Below are 21,600 nucleotides of genomic sequence, written 5' to 3'. Positions count from 1 at the left end.
GGGGACATTTCCACATGATTTCCTAATGACGGGTATTTCAAGTAGACACCTGACCTGAATCCTGCAGTACCAAATTTTAAACCTATTGTTCTAGTTTTACCATCATATTTAGTAGCAGCTATTTATTAATTATTTCTTGTTATAGAATAGTAAACGAACAGTGCTGCCTAACATTTTTAAAATGCTGCTTTAATGAAATATTTAAACATATTTTTTAAAAAAAAGGAGTCTTACTCTCCTAGAAGGTTGTAAGGGCATCTTGACTGATAAGAAGCATCCTGAGGTGATGACTTGGAATGAAGAAGGAGGTGTGGGCATCAGCTTAAGGGCAAAGTTGTGAAGGGACAGGTTTTCCTGGGAACATTAGTAAATCAAGGCCAAAAGTTCTCTGAGAGGAAGAGTGGATACTAAGACACCACTCTCTCCCTTCCCACATTGGGGCAGCTGGTGAGGATCTACAAAATGCGAACTCAGTGGCATGCTCTGATTCTAGCAAAAACAAGGCATTCCTATCAGACACGTAACAGAAGGAAAAAACTGAGCTGGCTCTAGAGCCAGTTGGACATTCTTATGACCTATATATGTACTCTTCCATAGGTCTCCATTTCTCAGTCTGTGGGACAAGAATTAGAGTAGCTGTCTCACTGGGTAACAGTGAGGGTCACTGCTAAAACATGTAACTTGGCCCAGCCAGCGTGGCTCAGTGGTTGAGCATTGACCTATGAACCAGGAGGTCACGGTTCTATTCCCGGTCAGGGCACATGCCTGGTTGCAGGCTGGCTCCCCAGTGTGGGGCATGCAGGAGGCAGCCGATCAATGATTCTCTCTCATCATTGATGTTTCTATCTCTCTCTCCCTCTCCCTTCCTCTCTGAAATCAATAGAAATATATTTTAAAAAACCAACCAAAAAATTCCACATTTAAAAAAATATAAAACAAAACGCATTGATTTCTGCAATAATGGTCAATTCCTCATTAGCTTCCCCTGAGGAATAATATTTAATCTGAGAAATGGGAAAGGTTGAAAGGTGTTCTAAAAACCCACTCAACACCCTATCTAGATAACCAATGATGATAATGGATTAACTCACATTTCAGGGCACCAAAAGAGTAGGCAAGCTTTTCTTAAAGCCTGTAAGATTTTGAGTAAAATGTAATGGATTCTTGCCATTTGGGATGCCTTTGTAATTTAGTTTCTATATGTCCTATTTTAGAGCTTTAAATTTTAACTCCATGTTATTCCCCATTAAAATCCCCGCAATGCTTTTACATAAAATTTTAAAAAATACTCTTACCACTTTGTTTCATTTTTTCTGTGTCCACATAAAAGAGAACTTTGTACTCTCCTCCTAAGGATCCTGACTGCAGAAAATGTGTCCCATACTTTTCGATTAATTGTCGATAGGCACTGTAGTCATACAGAGAGGGGAGGTAGGAGAGTTCCCTCCAGAACGGCTCAGCGAGTTGTAAAAATTCCGGATTGTTATTGATGAACTGAGCCACTTCCACAGTGTTCTGAAGAACCAGCAATTGATAACTCTATGGGAAGAGGAAACAGTAAAAGGAGTTTTAGGTGGAAGATAAAAAGGTAATGGTGATAGTTCCTGTCCAATGTCTCCCTCAACTGCCTCTTCCTCAGCTGCCACTTTCAACCCAGTCTATATAAATTTTAATTTTGCTGCATGACAAGGTCTGTTCTGGGCCCACTCATTTGAAGCAATCCAAGGAATTTTTGGAATCCCAAGTAGGAACAATATCTGAGGGATGTCATGGTAACTTCTTTTATACATGACCTTTAAAACCCCTGACCAAGTTGTTAATGTAGTTTGTCAACTACAAAAAGAGAACCAACTTCATTAAATGCTAGATAATCTCACAAATAAGTATATAAAATAATGTGTCCTTAGGCTCCACATCGTTCGTGGCCATATAATGATCTCCCATATTGAAGCATTTATAAGTTAAGCCACTTCATAATGAGGTCTTTTAACTACTTCTTAAGCATCTTTTGACGATGTTCAAGGACGATCTATCTTATACCAAATCCTCACTTGTGTGAACAATATGGATATGGCCAATGTTTCTATAGCTCATATTTCCACAGTTTCTTAGTCATAAAACCAACAAAATATACTTTTATAACTCTCTTGTGTGATTTATTAATCAAGTTACTTACTTTAAGAATGAGATAAAATATGCAGATTATAAATGATGATCAGCCTGAAATTTTTTTCAGCAATAAGTGGTATAATTCATGTCAACTGTTTAGATTGCCTGAGATGAAAGTTTTAACATTTCAAAACAACAAAGTATCTTAAGTCTTTTAACTTCCCTATGTGAAAATTTTGGTATCTCAAAAGTAATAAAGTATTTTAAATCTTTTCTATCATTAACATTTAGGGAGTATATACATATCAATTGGATTTTTAAAATTATAACACTTAAAATAGTATCATCAGTAATCATGGATGAGAAATTTAGGAAAGTTTTAACTAGAAGATTTGGAGGTAAGCTTTTTTTTAGATTTTTAAATAAGTACAAATACTTTAATGAAAAAATGAAAGTATAAATAAATATACCAAAGAGAATTAACAAGAGGAGATCATACCCTTTAAAGAAATATATTTTCTCTTTGAGGAAGATACTATTGCCCTATTTAAAAAATGAAAGCTGATCCTTTTGTCAATGTTACAAATAACTAAACCAGTAAAATATGGAAAAGTTAACTTAATACATACTAACCTTTTTCTTCTGATTTTGCTGGTAATTTGAATTACTATTATATGAAGAAGATGATGATGAAAATCCAAAAAAGGAGCGTTTCCTTGTGGATGATGAAGTCACTGTGGAAGTTTGTTTTACATAAGACCAGCTACTGTTGTAAAATTCATAATTAAAGTCATTATTGATTTTCACCTGTAAAGAAAATGAAAAATTTTGCTATAACCAAATTAAGACCTTGGACATAATCAAGAACCTTTTATCATAGGTCCTTTAATATGGATACTTGTGTCCTACAATCTTCTAAAGACAAAGCTCTTTATTGACACAAAACAACTGTGCCTTGCCCTGGACAGTGTGGCTCAGTTGGTTGAATGTTGTCTTGTGCGCTGAAAGGTCACTGGTTCAATTCCCAGTCAGGGCACATACCAAGGTTGCAGACTATCCCAGGGCAGGGTGCATACAGAAGGCAACTGATCAATGTTTCCCTCTCTCTCCCTCTCCCTTCTTCTCTCTCTAAAATCAATAAAAACATATAAAAAATAAACAACAACCATGCTTCTCATTAATACCAGGCCTGCATGAATATAAGGAATCAAGTTCATTCTGTAATTACTCTTTGTTAAGCCAGAAACATGGTATCAATAATGGCAATACCAAGCGCTTCTCAAAATATATCTGTGGGATCCCCAGTAGGGGGCATGCTGAAGGCAGCTGATCAATGATTCTCTCATCATTGATGTTTCTGTCTCTCCCTCTTCCTTCCTCTCTGAAATCAATAAAAATATATTTTTTAAAAATATACATCTGTGTACAAACATCTTCCATTTTCCTTTACAGTCAACATTTAGCTCAGAATTGAGCAAATAAACAAAACTACACTAAAAAAAGAACTACAAAGCATTTGGTTCTTGATATATTTTTTTTGTCTAACAGAGAGGGACAGAGATGCAAATAGGTTACATCATGCAATCAAATTACTTGGATTTTGTTTTGGAACATTCTATGTGATTCTGTAGTATATTTAACTTTCCAATTCTGTACAATTTATGCAAGTAAGCCTCTTAGCTCCTTAGTTCAGCCATCTCCTTACTCCTTAGTTCAGCCATCTACTCTACACATAACTAACTGCAAGAATCATCTTTTTTCAATGCAATATGATCTTCTTAAACTTTCCTTAATTACATAAGAAACGGTTGGGAACAGCAATAAAAATGCCACCTACATCAGCATGAATGAAATTCAAAACCATAATTTTGAGTAAAAAAGACAATCCATGGAAGAACATATACCATATGCACCATTTATATAAAACTACAAAACAGTCAAAATGAAAACGAAACAGTCAAAACAGTCAAAACGAAACTACAAATTTTTATTTGGAGACAAAGATATAGGAAATACACATAATCAGAAAAACAAGGAAATGATTAATACACAAGGAGAGATAGTGATGACCTGGGGAGTTGGGGAGAGGAGGACTGAGCAGAGAGAGGTAAGCGAGAACCTTTAAGTCACTGGTAATCTATTTATTTAGGTGGGTGATGGGCATATATGGGTACTTGCTCTATTAGTTTTTCCCCAGCTGCACATATATGTTATTCACACTCTTTTGTACATATGAAATCTTTCACAGTTTGAAAATAAAAACATGTTTCTGAGGAAATGATCATATCAGGGCCTTGACTTTTAACACCCATGCTGGGACAGACCAGGTGGTCCTGGTTCCATACAGAGCAGAGGCCAAATGAAAATGAGGCAAAAGGAGATTTCAGCTCAAATGACATAAGTTAAAGTACACTTGCCCCATGCTCTAGGGTTACATAAGGGGTATTCTTTATTGATATATTTGTTTTTATTGATTTTAGAGAGAGAGGAAGGGAATGAGTAGAGAGATAGAAACATCAATAAGAGAGAAACATCAATTAGCTGCCTCTTGCACAGCCCATACTGGGGTTCGAGCCCGCAACTCGGGCATATGCCCTGACTGGGAAAATCGTGACCTCTTGGTTCATAGGTTGACGCTCAACCACTGAGCCACCCCAGCCAGGCTGGGTATTCTTTTTAAGTCCATATAAAACATTTATAAGAATTGGCCACAGCCCTGACCGGTTTGGCTCAGTGGATAGAGTGTTGGCCTGCGGACCGAGCGGTCCCGTGTTCAATTCCAGTCAAGGACATGTACCTTGATTGCGGGCACATCCCCAGCGGGAGGTGTGCAGGAGGCAGCTGATGGATGTTTCTCTCATCGATGTTTCTAACTCTCTATCCCTCTCCCTTCCTCTCTGTAAAAAATCAATGAAATATATTTTTTTTAAAAAATTGACCACATAGTATGCACAAGTAAGCTCTCCACAAATACCCACCAAAAATATATATCATGTAAATAATGATTTCTGGCAACAACTCACACGTGGGAAATAAGTAAAGTCCATGCAATTCAGTACCTCAAATGTGTAGGAGAGGACATTGGCACTCAGCCTGTAGTAGTCGGGTTTATCCCCACTGAACACCTTTCTGCACTGGCCGCCGAAACTCTTCGTGTTGATGACTCTGCTCCGGAACTGGCCGGTGAGTGCATTGTAACTGTTGTGGGTGTTTTTTTTTAACAGGAAGAACAGATGGTTAAAAATCAGAAATAGCACTTGCTGGAAACAGCGTCATTAGAGAACTCTAGAAATACATTACAGTTAAGTATGTCTTCGAAAGAGAGCTCAGATAAAGAGGACAGAATTCTAGTGCATACCCTACGTTCTCCAGCCTCCCATGCTTGGTGTGGTAGCTAAAACTAATGTCTGGGAAAAGCCAACTTCTTTCAGCCTAAGCACATGTTTGGGAAATACACGTCCTTGTGTAGCTATGGCAACAGCTGGCTTTGAATTGAATCTACAGATAAAACCAATACCATTACGATTACCTTCGAGGACAGAGAGCACTCTACAAAGAATTTCAACTGATTGCCTCTTAGCATGTTGCCTGGTGTCCTCTTTAGGGTAATTTTATCACTTCTCTATGAATGCATTTTGAAATATCATAGAAAAATCACATCTATCATTCTATAATAGATTATTTTAAAGCCTTGAAATCTTAACTTGGGTCTGACCCTTAAAAATTCTTCAGAATTCTTTTTGAAAAGACAAACACAGGATTGTCTCAACTTTACTTGGAAATAAAAGTCCCCAGCCCATCTGAGCAATTACTTTTTAGCCTGCATATTCCAATATACTGCTCTCTTGCTCTACCTCTCTCTCTCCCTCTCTATCGCCCTCTCTCTCTCTCTCCAACAGGGTAACCGACTATGTGGATTTTTCCAGGTCTGTGAGGTTTCCTTGGATGCAAGACTTCCGGTGCTTAAACCAGGACAGTCCTGGGACAATTGGTCACTCCATATTTTACTGCATATGTATTTATGAGTATACAGATAGGAATTTTAAAAAATTGTTTCAGGATGTAGCAAAGAGCTCTGAGCCAAAGGCTTGGCTATTAGGTGATTTGCTATTAGACTTACCAAAAAAATAATTTAAAAAAAAAACAAAACAAAATGAAGAATTATAACCCACCAATATGCACAGGTGGCTGCCCAGCCCCTTACCCATTTCCAGTAAGTTCAATGTTGGGAGGAGGTTTATCGAGGTCACAGGAACGTCTGCTGTCTGTGTCCTCACATCCGTCCTCATCGGCGCCATCTTCATCACAGTCCGAATCCCCATTGCAAACCAGTGACTTGCTGATGCATTGGCCTGACCATGAGAAAAGCACCCACACAAAAATAAAGGAGGGCAAAGGGAACACCACATGGGATCAAATCATCCGCCCGCAGCCCCCAGCATGCACTGGCCTTTCAGTGTGAATTTAACATCCATGTCCCGGAAGGACTGGTGATGATGTTGGTGGTCACTTTGCAACACACAGAATTGACTCTGACCTTGGCCAGACACAAAACTGAAAATAAAGCCTGAATTCCGATGCCAGGCTTTCACTCATGAGCATCAAGCAGTTTGTCTGAGTCCTCCAAAGCCAGACCATGCCAACCACTGGGAGGACAGATTGACCTCCTGCCCTTGAACTTTCCGTTTCTTTTCTGGAATCACTGACCAAGATGCCAAGTCCTGCTTTTCTTGGTAACTTAGATGTGTGAGCTTTGAGAGCATGGCAACCGAGCCACAAGGTTACAGCTCAACATTAACACCTACTCTGTTTGAGAGACTCTTCTGGATAGAGGGATACAAGTATGAATAAAAATGGTATTTGTTAGGTTTTTAATACATTTTACAATGTCACAGGAAAGATATAAAGACATAGATCATTACAATTCAACAACATGATTGTCACAGTAGACATACGTGCAGGGTTCCCAGGATGCACTGGAGGGTACAAATGATCAAACCCCCGCCAACTCCCCAGCATCCTCTGCAGCCACTCGGCCAGCTTCCCATGCCCTAGTCACCCTGGATCACTTCCGTGAATAAAGGCCAGGCTTTCCCTCGTCTCCACTGACCTTGCACTTACAGTTCTCTCAGCCTAGAAGGGTTTCCTCTACCGACCACCTGCTTGTCTTTAATAATCAAATGACACATGGTCTCCTTGCAGAAACCATCTCTACCCCACAGGCTGCGATGCACGTCCTTCCACTTGTCCTTCCACGCTGTCCGGACGGGATAGCACACACCTGCTATGCTGTCCCTCAAGCCCATGCAGCAAACATTGGTTGAGAGTGTACCAGGCACTCCAGATGCAAAAACTACGTGGGGTACAGGCCCAGGCAAAAGTTGGTTTACAGTTGTTCATATGGAAAATACAATAATTAATAAATAAGTAATAATGCAAGAACAAACTCCTTGCTTTGCGTACTCATAACTCTAAACCTACTTTTGACCACCCTGCATGTCTTCAAAGAGTTCAGTCTGCCAAGAGACATCCAGGCCAACCAATAGTCCAGATTGCAGATGTACATAGGAAACACGGAAGTGATTTGTTAATTAGTTCTCTTGGTTAGAGGTTCAGGGAAGGCTTCTCAAAGGAGGTGTCATGTAATTTGGGCTTTGAAAGTACAATAGGAGTTTGACAAGTATTTCTAAAGAACACTTCAAACACAGGGATTATTTATATACTATTCTGTCCATAAAACTTTAAAAATTTTTTTGAGGGAAGAGGCTGTGTTTTATTTCTAAATCCACAACACTTATCACTATATCTGGAACATAATGAAGAAGAATAAATGCTTGCTGAAGGTTGTTGAATTAATCTGATGCTATAAATGCAACATAGACAATAAATCAAATAATAATGGAAAAACTATGGTTCAAGCACCCATGCATAAGGGTGACTTGTATTGCTCCTTGATTAGCTATTAGAGTTGTTTTTCTTATAAACATAATAATGCTTTTGGTAGTAACATTTTTTCCCAGTCTCAGTGCAATGTCAAGAAATATTTTGGCCGAAACCGGTTTGGCTCAGTGGATAGAGCGTCGGCCTGCGGACTGAGAGGTCCCGGGTTCGATTCCGGTCGGGGGCATGTGCCTGGGTTGCGGGCACGTCCCCAGTGGGAGATGTGCAGGAGGCAGCTGATCGATGTTTCTCTCTCATCGATGTTTCTAGCTCTCTATCTCTCTCCCTTCCTCTCTGTAAAAAATCAATAAAATATATATTAAAAAAAAAAAAGAAATATTTTGTGTGTTTTTTCAAAGAGGCAAAGAATCTTCCCACTTTTATTACCATATGTCTCCCTTTACATTTAAAAGAATAATAGCTGAGTGTGATTATCATGCCAATAAAAATGATACTGATATTTGAGGAAAATTAATTTATAGGTCAGTATAAATTCAGTAAAATTCAACAAATATATACCGAGCAATTTAAACAAATAACATTTGAGTTTACACTCTGCCTATGGAAAACCAGTACCTGAAAAACACCTGAAACGCTGTCCACATCCCTCTTCCGCTGGACATCCTTGTGTAGGTTCACACGCTTGTGTCTGAAAAGCACTTCCGGCACAAGGGTGGCCGCCATACTGTGCATAAACATCAATCATCCGCCTGCGAGTCTAAACAAAGAACAGGTAGTGCTTATCGATAACTCCAGATTCCTTTATCTGAGAAATAAAATCTGAGAAACATTAATACAATCGGAGAAGCAGTGTCTGGGAAATGGTCCTGGATCCCACAGAAGTAAAACCTACAAAATCAATGAACCCACAGACCCACTTGGCCTTGAGTCCAGTGACACTTGGGTTATTATTACAGATAATCTACACTAATAAAATACAAAGATGCTAATTGACCGTACCTTCGCTACGCCCACCAGCCAATCAGAGCGACTATATGCAAATTACCCCAACCAAGATGTCGGTTAATTTGCATATATCAGCTGGGAGCGAAGACTGAAAACAACGTGGAAGCGACGCGCTACAGAAGGGAGCAAAGTAGAGGTGGCAGAGACAGGAACGGAGCCAAGGCGGCGGAGACGGGAGGCGGGAGGGAAACCAGCTGTGCAGTGGAGCCGGAGGGAAAACAAACCAGCCAGCCACGCGGCAGAGCGGGAGTGAAGCCCACCTCAGCGGGTTTTGCTCCCTTCTCTGCTTAGCTCCAGCCACAGGAAGCCCTATTCTTGCAGGAATCTTCCTGCAACAGGCCTCTAGTATATTATATTTATATATGTGTATGTATATATTTACTCTCAGGAGTGAGTGCTAAAAAATATATTAGAGAATCTTTAAGAAAATAACCTGAAAGAATTAGCTGGGTAAACATGTATGCAAATAGACTACAATGTAGAAGATTAATGTCTTTGCCAAAGCTTTGTACCAAGAGCTAATTAGAAGGGCGACAATGAATTTGGCTGGAGAGAGGGTAATGGTTTTGGGAAGAGGGTCGAGATGAAAGGGAGTTATGGAAAACTTTGGAAAATGGTGGCAATTGATTTGAACTGAATGTTAATCTTTTGTCAGGAAGGCAAGTCAAGGCAAAACAATCCAGAGAGAAATGTGATCACATAGATGTCAAATTTACAAAACAGAAGCCTGGCCTGTGTGGCTAAGTGGTCGAGCATTGACCTCTGAACCAGGAGGTCACTGTTAGATTCCCGGTCAGGGCACATGCCGGGATTACAGGTGGGGGGCTTGCAGGAGGCAGCCAATCAATGTTTCTCTTTCATTGATGTGTCTATCTCTCTCTCCCTCTCCCTTCCTCTCTGAAATCAATAAAAAATATATTTTAAACAATTTTACAAAACAGAAGCCTTAGTAGTCCAAAGGTGAAGCTGTATCTACAATAGGATGTTAGGAAACAATCAAAATCCTTGATGTCTAAAATGGAAACTAGCTCAAAAGCAAACCTCTAAGGAAGCAGGGGGGGGCGAGGGGCAGGAGGGGAAAATTTAGAAAATCAGCAAGCAAATTGAGAAACAACTAATCATCCTAAAATGCAACAATCAACATGTATCCAATGTTTAAACAAAAAAGAAAGATCTACAAAGCCCTTTCCCTCCCCAAAGGTGCATCATCAAGGCCTCTTCCTATACTCAGCTCTTCCCCATTAATAAAAATGAGTAAAATTTGACATTCCGGAGCATGTAACCTTGAGCAAAGACCAACAGGGAAAGCCAGATATGTTGAGTCTATTCATCCATCTTAAACTGGTTAGAAGTGGGGATTTCTTGGGACAAAGGGTTACAGGAATGTGATATGAACTCTGAGCAGTTTTATATCAGCCTGGGCCTGGCTCTGGCATTTCTCAGTTGGGAATGGAACTCAGTACAGTTTCTTTGTTATTATTATTATTATTATATTTTTATTAATTTCAGAGAGAGAGGAAGGGAGAGGGAGAGATAGAAACATCAATGATGGTAGAATCAGTGATCAGCTGCCCCCTACACGCCCCCAACTGGGGATCGAGCCTGCAACCTGAGCATGTGCCCTGACCAAGAATCGTGACCTTCTAGTTCATAGGTTGACAGTCAACCACTGAGCTACACCAGCTGGGCTCAGTACAGTTTCTTAATAAGTTTTTAGTTTCTTTATTCAGTTGATGAAGACACCTCTCATGTGCGGCTGATTAATTTGTCATTCTCTGAAGTTCACGGCACGGGTTGTGTTGTTGTATAAGTGATGTTTTCCCTCCCTGTCTGTCAGGAGGACCTTGATGACTGCCTACGCCCGGCAGTCTCATTCTCACCTGTCAGATTCCGATCTTATGACCCCTTTTTAATTTTCACTTGTCTCTTTCTGGATGAAAATTTTGATTGTATAAGCTAGGATGTATACATTGCATCATGACCTTCTCTCAACGAGAAAAAAATTGCTAATATGAAAAATACCTTCTATCTACTTCTATTTAGTGCTCTTTCTTAACATTTTTTAAATTATAAAAATGTTTTCTGTGGTAGGTGTTTGTCTGATGTTCGCCTTGTTATTCATGTATTTTTTTGCCTATAATCAGAGTTGTCATCTATTATATTTGCCAGAAGCCAAATTCTGCAATTGTGTAAGTTATTTTGTAAATACCACTCACAGAGGTACTAAATAAATGCTTGAAAAAAATGATTATTATGATGATGCTTCAAAATTATGTTCTGCAATATGTTTCTGTTGTTCTAATAACTTAAAAAATAAATTTTAAATACATATTTTTATCCAAACAGCACTACTTCTAAAATAGTTTACAAATATTGAATAATATTGTGCACCTGAAACTATTAGAATGTTACATGTCAATAATATTTAAATGAAAAATATTTGAACATTCAAATGTTCAGAAACTTTAAAACAAATATTATAGCCCTGGCTGGATTGGCTCAATGGATAAAGCATCAGCCTGTGAACTGAAGGGTCCCAGGTTCGATTCCTGTCAAGGGCACATGCCCAGGTTGCAGGCTCGATCCCCAGTAGGGGGCGTGCAGGAGGCAGCTGATCAATGATTCTCTCTCATCATTAATGTTTCTCTCTCTCTCCCTCTCCCTTCTTTTCTAAAATCAATAAAAATATATTTTTAAAAATAAAATAAAACAAACATTATATTTTTCAAATTCATCCTAAAGAATTATCAGAAAAGAGGATATATGCCTATGTATAAAAATGTTCATTAAATTTTTATTTATAATAACCAAAAATGTAAATAATCTAAAAATCAAACAATAGGAAAGTAGATAAATAAGTTTAATATATTTATATACAGCTATTAAAATTCATGCTGATATATATGCATAGCCCATGGACATGGACAATAATGCAGAGAAGGACTGGGGTGAGGTGGGAGCTAGGTGGAGTAGGACAAAGGGGGGGGGGGAGTGGAGCACATGTGTAATACTCTCAACAAAAAAATTCTTTTTTAATTTATGCTGACAGTATGTTAGGTTAAAATAGTAGAATACAAAACTATGATCAAATCATCTTAATTTTAAAAATCATAAACACGCAGGAAGAAAACAAAAGAAATAACCAATGCTGTTATATTGGTTTCTTCCAAATGGTGGAATTATAAGTAGTGTTTTCTTTATGTATACTTTTCTGTGTTTTTCTCCAATGAGTAATTTATAATAAGAAAAAAAAGCATACATTTCTAGAAGGACTCTATAATCTCCAGAGCAGGTCTGGTCTTTTATTTGTATTACTTAAAAATGAAACTTCAGGTGCACTTTCCCTCTGAGGAGCACGCCCGTGCCATTCCCCCACAGGCAGACACGTATCCCCCAACCTCTAAGGGACCCATGAGGCTTGCAGCCGGGGAGCAAGGGCGGCAGCAGCTCAAGCCGGGCTAACCCCCTGAACCTCTCTCCAAGGCCCCCTTCCCTTTGGAAAGCCACGTCTCCCATACCCTTTTCCTTAAATAAATTCAATTTTCTTTTAAAAAATGGACCTTTAAAACATTGCAAAATGTTTGACTCTTTATGGTCATCCACTACTTGCCAGGCAAAACGAAGTGGTAATTTTGCCACTTGTTAGTGTTTATTTCAAATAAGAAGACAAGTTGAATCCATTAAACTTGAATCGAGTTTTGAATTGTCTACTGACTTCATTTCATGCTCTTCTTGTTTCTCTAGTAGCTCAGGAATTAGTGAGCTGCTTTTCATGGTTAGCCTATGTGTATTTCTGGTAAGATTCAGAAACGATTTAGAAAAGTCCTGTGAGGAAAAGCTAGCATGCAGACATTACTTTATTACAATATTAATTATTATACAAGTTATACTTCTTTTCCTTTAAAATGACTAATTACATTTCAAGAAACATAAAAAAATAGCATTCAAACGTGAATGCCCTTTTGTCCACGCCTCAGCTATCTCAGCAGATAAGCGATAAATACAAAGTTTCTACATGGGCCCACCTGAGACTTGGTGCAGCCATTGCATTCCGACCAAGGGCCGAAGGAGCCCCACTGGCAATTGACGGGAGAAGAGGCGCTGTCCAGCGGTTCATCAACGCAGGGGGGAAGGTAAGAGAGAGGGGACACAGAGAACAGTCAAAAACAGTCAAAACTGCTTCACAAATTTACTTCCAAAGAGAAACCAAAAGTATCCCAAAATAAATTTTGTAAATCTGTAAAAGGGACCCACCTTTTGAGAGATTAACATTTGTTAAACATCTATCCTGTACCGGGCACTATGGAAACACTACAGCTGTAGACATATTCAAAGAGATAGGTCACTAACCATTGACAAAGGGGACGACAGAGACACAGGTGCATCAACAGGTGATCCAGTACAATAACACAACCGTAACCCGTGATGCGATAAATCCAATCTAAAAGATTTCACAATGGGGATGTGTACAGGATGCTGTTACGGAAATAGAGATAGGGGGGTGGTCAGAGCCGGGAGGGATACGTGAGAACATCTGGGAGGAAGGTACTGTAGCCTTCCGAAGGATTCTGAGTGACATGTGAAAAAGTTACTCAAAAACTCTCGAACCTGGGAGATCAGGAGGTCTAGAAAGAGCCTGGGAGAGTGGGATACTGAAGACGAGCAAGGGCTAAATGGACAGCAATTCACTTTTAAATGCTCCCCTGTTCATTTAGGTCCCTTCTTAAGCCCACACCCATAGAGGGGAAATCCGAGCCTAAACAAGCGAACTCAGAATATGTGGAAATGGGGATTTGGCGCTCACTCCATGCTTAACTCCAGCTGTGTGGAGGTCACCTGGCTCAGCCCTCATACATTCCCCTCGCACACCCGCAAAGGGTGAAGGAATGGAGACTCCCGATTTCTGGATTGTGAGCACATGTCTAGCCTTGGACACATCTGCAGGTGACCTGCGCTCCTCCTCGGGCCCTGGGTGGCCTTGACAGTCAGGAGCCGGTGCTGCCCTATGTGTGTCTCGGGTGCTTTGATGGAGCCAACCTGGCTAACCTGTGGTCTTGACGTGGCGCCAAGGGACCAATGCCTTAGAATTATTGACCCTCAAACAATGTGAACTTGCTCTGTTCCTATCTGGGGTCCCAGGGACAGGCTCGGCCTCCCCCCAAGCGCGAGGCTTAGGGAGGGAAGCGCGCTGGGCCTCGCCTCCTCTGGGCTCCCGCTGCGCCCTGTCCAGGCCTCTGGCAGAGGGAGCCCCAGCATGTGTGTATGGAAACCAGCTGTTTCCAGTTCCCAACCACGCAGCCGAGGCGCAGTGCTGCCCGGCCCCCAGTCACCAGCACGGCGCCTGACACATATTCTGGTAGTTTCCTAGCGTGAACTGACCTGGCCCCGTCCTGCCAAACTGACCGCGAAAGCAGAACAAGGCCGTGGGTAGATGAGCCCGCCGTTCTCCAGGCCTCGAGAGCCACTAAAGCTATGTCTGCAAAGACTCTCGACCTTTAAAATCCAAAGAATGTTCTGCAACGCCTACATTTAAAGATCAAATTCTGCTCTGGACTGTGTAAGGCAGCTGCGGATCTCTAAAAGGGGGTAAAACCACAGCTGGGACAGGCAGAAAACCTTGAGGTATTTTTCATCTGCAGGCTTCTTCCTTGCAGAAAATAAAATAAGAATAAAACAAGCTTTTGCTATCATTGCCTTTTCTCAAGATGTGGAAAGATACAGCATTGAAGAGATAAACATGCTCAGGCTGCACTAAAACATTTCCTAAAAACAAACAACAACAAAAAACAATTTTAATTATTTCCACACACAATCCAAACAATTCTCACCTTGAAAAAACTGGGAACTCTGCTACAAATCCCACCAAGATGAAGAAACTTAGAGCCTGGGGGGAAATAAAAGCGTTATTTTTGTTTGCATTTCTTAAATGAGTTGAAAGCCAATTCATTTGTACAAGTCAAGATTTGTGATTTAGGAATATAAAGTGGAAGGACCAGGGAGAAGGCTTGGTGACTCTACTTGTTTTTTAAGTCTCCATTTTAAATAAGAATCTAATATAATTCCGTTAAGCTCACTTCCTACGGTTCATTTGTGTGTGTTTGTATTTTTATTTATTTCAAAGAGAAAGGGAAAGAGAGAGAGAGATAAAAAGCATCAATGATGAGAGAGAATCATTGATTGATTGCCTCCTGCACACCCGCCCCCTGACTGGGAATAGAACCGGGACCTCCTAACTCATAGGTCGATGCTCAACCACTGGGCCACACCGGCTGGGCCTACTCTTCATTTCTGTAAAAACAACTAGGGGGTGGGCGATGTCCTGGACAAATGAATAATGCTCACTGGAGTTACATTGTCCCAAGCGTCTCTGTGAGGTCCCATCATCTTTTAGTTCCTTTCTCCACTTTCCTCTCTAAGTTCTGCCCCCATGAGGACACCCAGAGAGGAAAGGCCTGGAAGGAAGAGCAGAGCCGAGAGCGGAGGAGTTAAAAGGGAAATAAGCTTCATAAATGAGCACTCAGGGACTGAGACACGTCCCTGGCTAGGGAGGCGGTGATGTGCATCGCACACCTTAGTTCGGTGGGTGGCTCCTCCTTTGACCCCTCCTTACCTGCAACACCAGCCAGGTGTGGGGGGGTCTGACAGGTGACAGAATTGTGTGTAGAATGTAATTACGTTTTGTTTGAAAAATCAAATGTGTATTGAAAACCTATGAAGAAGTATAACAGGATAAAAGTTTATTTCTGGTTGTAAAATCATAGGTGATTTTTATTATCTTACTTTTACTTTTAAGTATCTTCCTACATTACCTGACAACTGAAGGTGTAGGGCATATAAATCAAATCTTTACTGGAGACGCTCGAAGAACGTCAAATGCATTCAATTCATAACCCAGAATAAACGTCTTTAAAAGACTTGTATGCATGCATATAAGCATAACCAATGGACATAAGACACTGGGGGGTAAGGGAGGCCAGGGGATTGTCAAGGGCGGGGGGGGAAAAGGACACATATGTAATACCCTTTGTAATACTTTAAGCAATAAAAAAAAATAAAATAAAATAAAAATAAATAAAATCATCTGAGCCCTCATGCTAACAGGCCAGTATTCTTCCTCTTCTGCCCCAAACCTCTCTTCTCTCAGTGTCGCTGTGGAGTGGCTTCCCATCCTTTTTTCCAGACCCTCCCACTCCCCTCCGAGATCCCCTGTCCTCATATTAGTTATCTCCACTCGGTTATAAAATCCTTCTTGCCTGCCTCTGTCTTTTAAACTTGCACAAATCCTTCAGCCTCTTATTCTGACCAGACAACCAAGGAGCTGTGGGCCACGTGGAAATGAGTACACAGAGGTGGCCGAGCTAGGACGCCTCCTGAGTTCTCAGCAGACACATGAAGCATGTAATGTAAAGCAACACCTCCAAAAGGTTTTATTCGCTAATTATCAACAACATGTTTCTCTTTCCTTTCTCAACACGTCTCTCAGCTCCCATTTTTCCTGTCCGGGGGAAGGCCTATATCAGAGCTGTGTTAGTCACTCCCAGGCATTAGCAAATTTTCAGAAAATAAAATTCTGGAACAAGTTAACAGTCAAATTTCAATTTATCATCTGATTTCAAATGTCTCTCCTGCTCCCAGTTCCTGGATGCTCACGACAGGGGAGGGGTGCTCCCCGGCTTCTCTCCCACTTCCCTCCCCGGAGCTGTCTCTTATCTTCTTCCAAGTCAGAGCAGCAGGAGTGAAAGAGGAAAGAGCCAAAAGGGACATTTTTTAAAAATTATTATTAAATGTATTGGGGTGCCCTAGCCAGGTTGGCTCAGTGGATAGAGTGTTGGCCTGAGGACTGAAGGGTCCCAGGTTTGATTCCACTCAAGGGCACATGTCTGGGTTGTGGGCTTTGTCCCCCAGTGCGGGGCGTGCAGGACGCAAACGATTGATGGTTCTCTCTCATCACTGATGTTTCTATCTCTCTCCCCCTTTCCCTTCCTCTCTGAAATCAATAAAAATATATTTTTAGCCGAAACCGGTTTGGCTCAGTGGATAGAGCGTCGGCCTGCGGACTGAAGGGTCCCAGGTTCGATTCCGGTCAAGGGCATGTACCTGGGTTGCGGGCATATCCCCAGTAGGAGATGTGCAGGAGGCAGCTGATCGATGTTTCTCTCTCATCGATGTTTCTAACTCTCTATCTCTCTCCCTTCCTCTCTGTAAAAAATCAATAAAATATATTTAAAAATATATATATATATATTTTTAAAGATGTATGGGGGTGACATTGTTTGACTCATTCAGCAGGACTCTGGTGATGGTAAATCGGAGCGTGTTGGATGATTGATGCCAATTCTTTATCTTTCACAGATTTTTTGTGGTTCTTTGGATGCCCCCCACCCACTCATTGGGAACCTACAACTACTCTTCTCTTGCACAAATGACTCATGTTTTTGTCTATCACTCCTGACTCTCACCAGAGTCCTACCCATACTGATGCTGTCCGTTTCATCGCTTTATCTGGCAGACAGTCCCTCGGGCAGAGCATCTGACAACACAAAGGCTCACGTCTAGTCCATGGGATACTGTGGCACATTCTGTTCTCTCAAACCCTGATGTCCGGGTGCAACTGATCCTGCTGTGTCGATCTGTTCTGCTAAAGGCAGGCCAGTCAACCAGCCTATGCCCTTAGATATTCTCACATGTGAGAAAGGTGTCATTCTCTATCTCCAAAGGGACACAATCTTGCATACTCTTGAGGATGGAGATGGCCACGGGACACTGGACAGGTTTAGGGCTTTTCTCTCTGTAATACTGTATTGAATGTCAACATTCCACCATAACATGTGGGGCACTGAGCACCTGTTCATGGCCTTTAACTCCCAGCCAAATCAGGCATCATGCACACATCATTTTTAACACTCTATTATTACATGCATTTTTTAAAAATTTCAACTACATTTTAGGGATTTTTTTTTCACCAGAAGTACCTTTCACACCATCTTCCCCTTGTACAAACTCCTTATTCTAGCCCATGAAGATCTGCTTATTACAAAGCCAGTTTCTGTTCATGAGTCATGCAAGCTGAATCTAATAACCAAAATAATTTCTTAAGAATTTGTTAGTTGGATACCTGAAAAAGAAGCAGCTATCATATCTTGCCTTTGGAAAGACTATCTTATCAAGGGGGCAAGGTAGAATAATCACAAATTAATAAAGTCACATTAATGACAGAGACAGACAGACATCTGGGTTGACTCTATAAAAGAATTCCTTAGTTGAAAAGGTATGGTGTCCCCCTGGGTTTGGCTCAGTGGAGAGCATTAGCCTGTACTGAAGGGTCCTGAGTTCCATTCCTATCAAAGGCACAGGCCCCCCTTGCAGGCTCGATCCCCAGTAGGGGGCGTGCAAGAGGCAGCCAACCAATGATTCTCTCTCATCATTGATGTTTCTATCTTTCTCTCTCTCTTCCTCTCTGTAATCAATAAAAATACATTTTAAAAAAGAAGAACTAGTGTCTTCTGTATCATCTTTCATTAATAAAAAAGAGATATGGTGTCTTCATATTGTGTGATACAGCTAAGCTGAAACTACATTTCCCAGAATTCCTTTCCTTTCTTTCTGAATAAACATTAGTGCTACCTCCTTCTTCTAATATGCTTCAGCTGCAATTTCTTCTGTCTTCCATGCTTCTAATTTCTTCAGGTCCGGTCATTTGTGTTTGTCTATTGAGCCATGAGCCAATTCAGGGTAAAAAATAAAATATTAATTTCTGTAGAATACTGGGTTCCAATATCCAAAATTTTTTAAATAGGAAATTTAAATGAATCAAATTTAATTCATTGGCATTTCCTAATTAATATCTTGATCAATGAGTTTCGAACATAGAAGATCATACAAATGAAGAAGTTAGATTTTGAAATCAATTTACTTACATCTGTATTTGCAACATTTCTAACAATATAGAAATGCACAATGGTAAAATAATATGATTGAATACTTTGTAGTCATTAGAAGGATGTTATAGGTTCCAATGACAAAAGAACGTGCTTATGATATAATGAGTAAAAATATTCAGATAGTGTGATAGCAATTTAATAACGTATATTTTGTACATATTCCTATAAAAGTCTGAAAAGGTTAAAATGTTAATAGTGGTTATCAAAAGGGTGGAGAAATAATAGCTATTATCTTCTTTTTGAACTTATTTTTCCTAAGAAGGTAGTATTGTAATCTGGAAAAGGACATGTTTTTTAAAGGCACAAACACCCACACAGTGTCATTGATAGAAGACAGCTGGTAAGACCAGGTCAGCTCTGGGTGTAGTGAAAACGCAGAGGCCCTGACCTGAGACATCGATGTGCCTGAGGAGCCCGTGAGAATCGTGCTGTAGATTCCCGACGCCAGGTTCATCGCAGTCCAGGGAAGACAGAGTGAAAGGCTGGACCACAGCCCGATCAGAGGGCAGCCCTTCCTGCTCTCAAATCCTTCTGAAACACTTCAGACCCAAGTTATCTCCCAACCAGGGGATACAGAGAGAACCAAAGAGCTTCTGGGAGCCTCCCTCTGAATGCAGTTCACATGAATGGAGGGGGCAGGGGACGAAAGCATCCTCCCCCTTAAACAGCCAGACCTGGGAATCATCTTTGCTGTTGTCTTCATAACCCAAGTTTTTCTTCTCTGAAACGTATCACAAAAGTATTGCCTTCAGGTTTCATGTAAAAATATGAACATCTACTTTGAAATAGAGAGCCCTGCATGCAATGTTCAGGGAAATAAATTCTCTATTTTCTATCAGCCAGTTGAAGGAGAAATGTATATTTATTATCATGGTAGAATAATACCATAATAATCATTGATAGTGGACAAAGTTTTAAGTACACAACAATTATTAAGATGTCTCATTACATAATAAATAAGGAAATTGGTTGATAGTTAACACAAATATTAGGGCTAGATGGCCCTAAGAAAAGCATCATTATTTTTGAGCTAACAAATGTTCTAATATTTTTTCTTTTTATTGAATTTATTGGGGTGACACTGGTTAAATTTTAAAATAAAAATACAAGACAGGGTAATAAACATTAGATTATATCATAATTCTAATTTTGTAGGATTACTTGGTGTCCTAGTAATTGTGATTTGTGTTTAATTTGAATTATTTCATTTTGTGCATGAGTCATTCAAGACTCACGTCTTACTCCTCCAACCACATTGGAAACTGAACATAGATTCAATATCACAAATGGACAGCATAGCAACCACAAAGGCCATCTTAGCAGCTGACAGGACTAAGAAATTATTGTTTCAGCATTGTTATGCGGAATTTTTAACATTAAATACCAAAATTTTCAATAATAAAATTGTGGTAGCAATTTCAAGTTATTTTTGCATCCCAGAAATATAGTTTATGACAGTGTTTGCTGTCTTTGGTCCTGTCTTTGGTTGAATAGTAACTTTTTTTTTATCATCTGGCCATTTTTCATTGGGCCAACATGTGTATTTGCTAAACCTTTAGTTTCGTTTCAACTACTTGCACCTTCTAAGTCACAATGCCATCCCCCTAAAGTTCCAAGTGTCTGAACTCTTTTATTTTTATAAAGCTCTTAGGTAAATCAGACCACAGAGTGCCCACTGATCAGCTCCAAATCAAACACACAAAAATACACTGGAGGGAATTTTTCCTTAAGAAAAAACAATAGTACCAGTGTATTTCTTAGAGGCTTTCTCAGGACTTTCATAAACATTGTCTCCAATTTCGGATTCCCACCCCTGAACCAATACTTTAACTGCAGGATAAGAAAAAGGAATTCACTTTAGCGGAACTGTTAAATATTTAAGTAAGGATTTAAAAATTCACCCTCATCGTCACTATTTCCCATGTCCTCTCCTTATTTGAGTTATTTCCATTAAGCCTTCCTTATCCTCATTTGAGATAGCTGTGTTTACAAAAGTAATGAAATAATTCTCTTACCTCCATGTTGGGGAGCACATTCAGGGCGGAAGAGAAGGTGAAAGCGCCTGGGCAGCTCACCAGCTGAGGAGCCCAGCAGTCTGCATCCTCCTGGCTCTGCCCTGGGGCTCTGCTTGGCTCTCTTATATAGAGGGAGGGTTCCTGAGACTCAGCTCCTACCCCAACCAGATTCTCTAGGGACTGGCCTGCCCCGTGACTAGTCTGTGTCTTCAAGCCAGATGCTTCTTATCAATCCACACAGCCAACTGGGACTGTTTGGAAGTGTAGCTATGAAAAAACATCTATAAATCAAGAAAGGCAGAGAATGTTCTCAGTTCAATGTTTAAGTGATTTTCAACCACAGAAGGCTGTGTAAGATAAGGAATAAGCCTTCATCCTGTCTCAATCTATTAAACCAGCTATTTTCTTTTTTTTAAAATGTATTTTTATTGTTGATAGTATTACAAATATCTCCCATTTCCCCTTCTTTCCCCCTCCCTCCTCCCAACCCCTACCCACCCCTCATATTTTCACTAACCTATTGCCCATGACCATGGGCTATGCATATCTCATATAATAAAACCCTAATATGCAAATTGACTGAAAGGCTAAATAACCGGTCGCTCTGAGGCACACTGACTGCGGGGGGC

General features: G+C 40.3%; 1 protein-coding gene across 4 annotated transcripts in view; it reads right to left on the bottom strand.

Annotated features, from left to right (window-relative positions):
* The window catches only part of C7 (complement C7), a 47,585-nt gene extending 26,513 nt beyond the window's left edge, over positions 1 to 21,072 (bottom strand). For 2 of the 4 annotated variants that reach the window (XR_013995858.1, XM_081088880.1), the window contains exons 1-8: positions 20,972 to 21,063; positions 14,844 to 14,899; positions 13,041 to 13,116; positions 8,626 to 8,767; positions 6,314 to 6,461; positions 5,169 to 5,307; positions 2,743 to 2,916; positions 1,296 to 1,539 (exon numbers count right to left, since the gene is read on the bottom strand). Coding sequence is in view for 3 of the 4 variants with exons in the window: in XM_081088880.1 (XP_080945006.1) it covers positions 1,296 to 1,539; positions 2,743 to 2,916; positions 5,169 to 5,307; positions 6,314 to 6,461; positions 8,626 to 8,767; positions 13,041 to 13,116; positions 14,844 to 14,899; positions 20,972 to 20,977 (985 nt within the window). In the remaining variant the exon portion in view is untranslated. Of the gene's footprint in view, positions 1 to 1,295; positions 1,540 to 2,742; positions 2,917 to 5,168; positions 5,308 to 6,313; positions 6,462 to 8,625; positions 8,768 to 13,040; positions 13,117 to 13,365; positions 13,492 to 14,843; positions 14,900 to 20,971 lie in introns of all 4 variants that reach the window. The other 2 variants (XM_081088881.1, XM_081088882.1) reach the window with 2 other exon arrangements.
* Positions 21,073 to 21,600: the final 528 nt, after the last annotated feature.

Source organism: Myotis nattereri (genome assembly GCF_964212035.1).
Source record: "Myotis nattereri genome assembly, chromosome: 4".
Classification (NCBI taxonomy): domain Eukaryota; kingdom Metazoa; phylum Chordata; class Mammalia; order Chiroptera; family Vespertilionidae; genus Myotis; species Myotis nattereri.
This window is presented reverse-complemented; position numbering and strand designations above follow the sequence as displayed.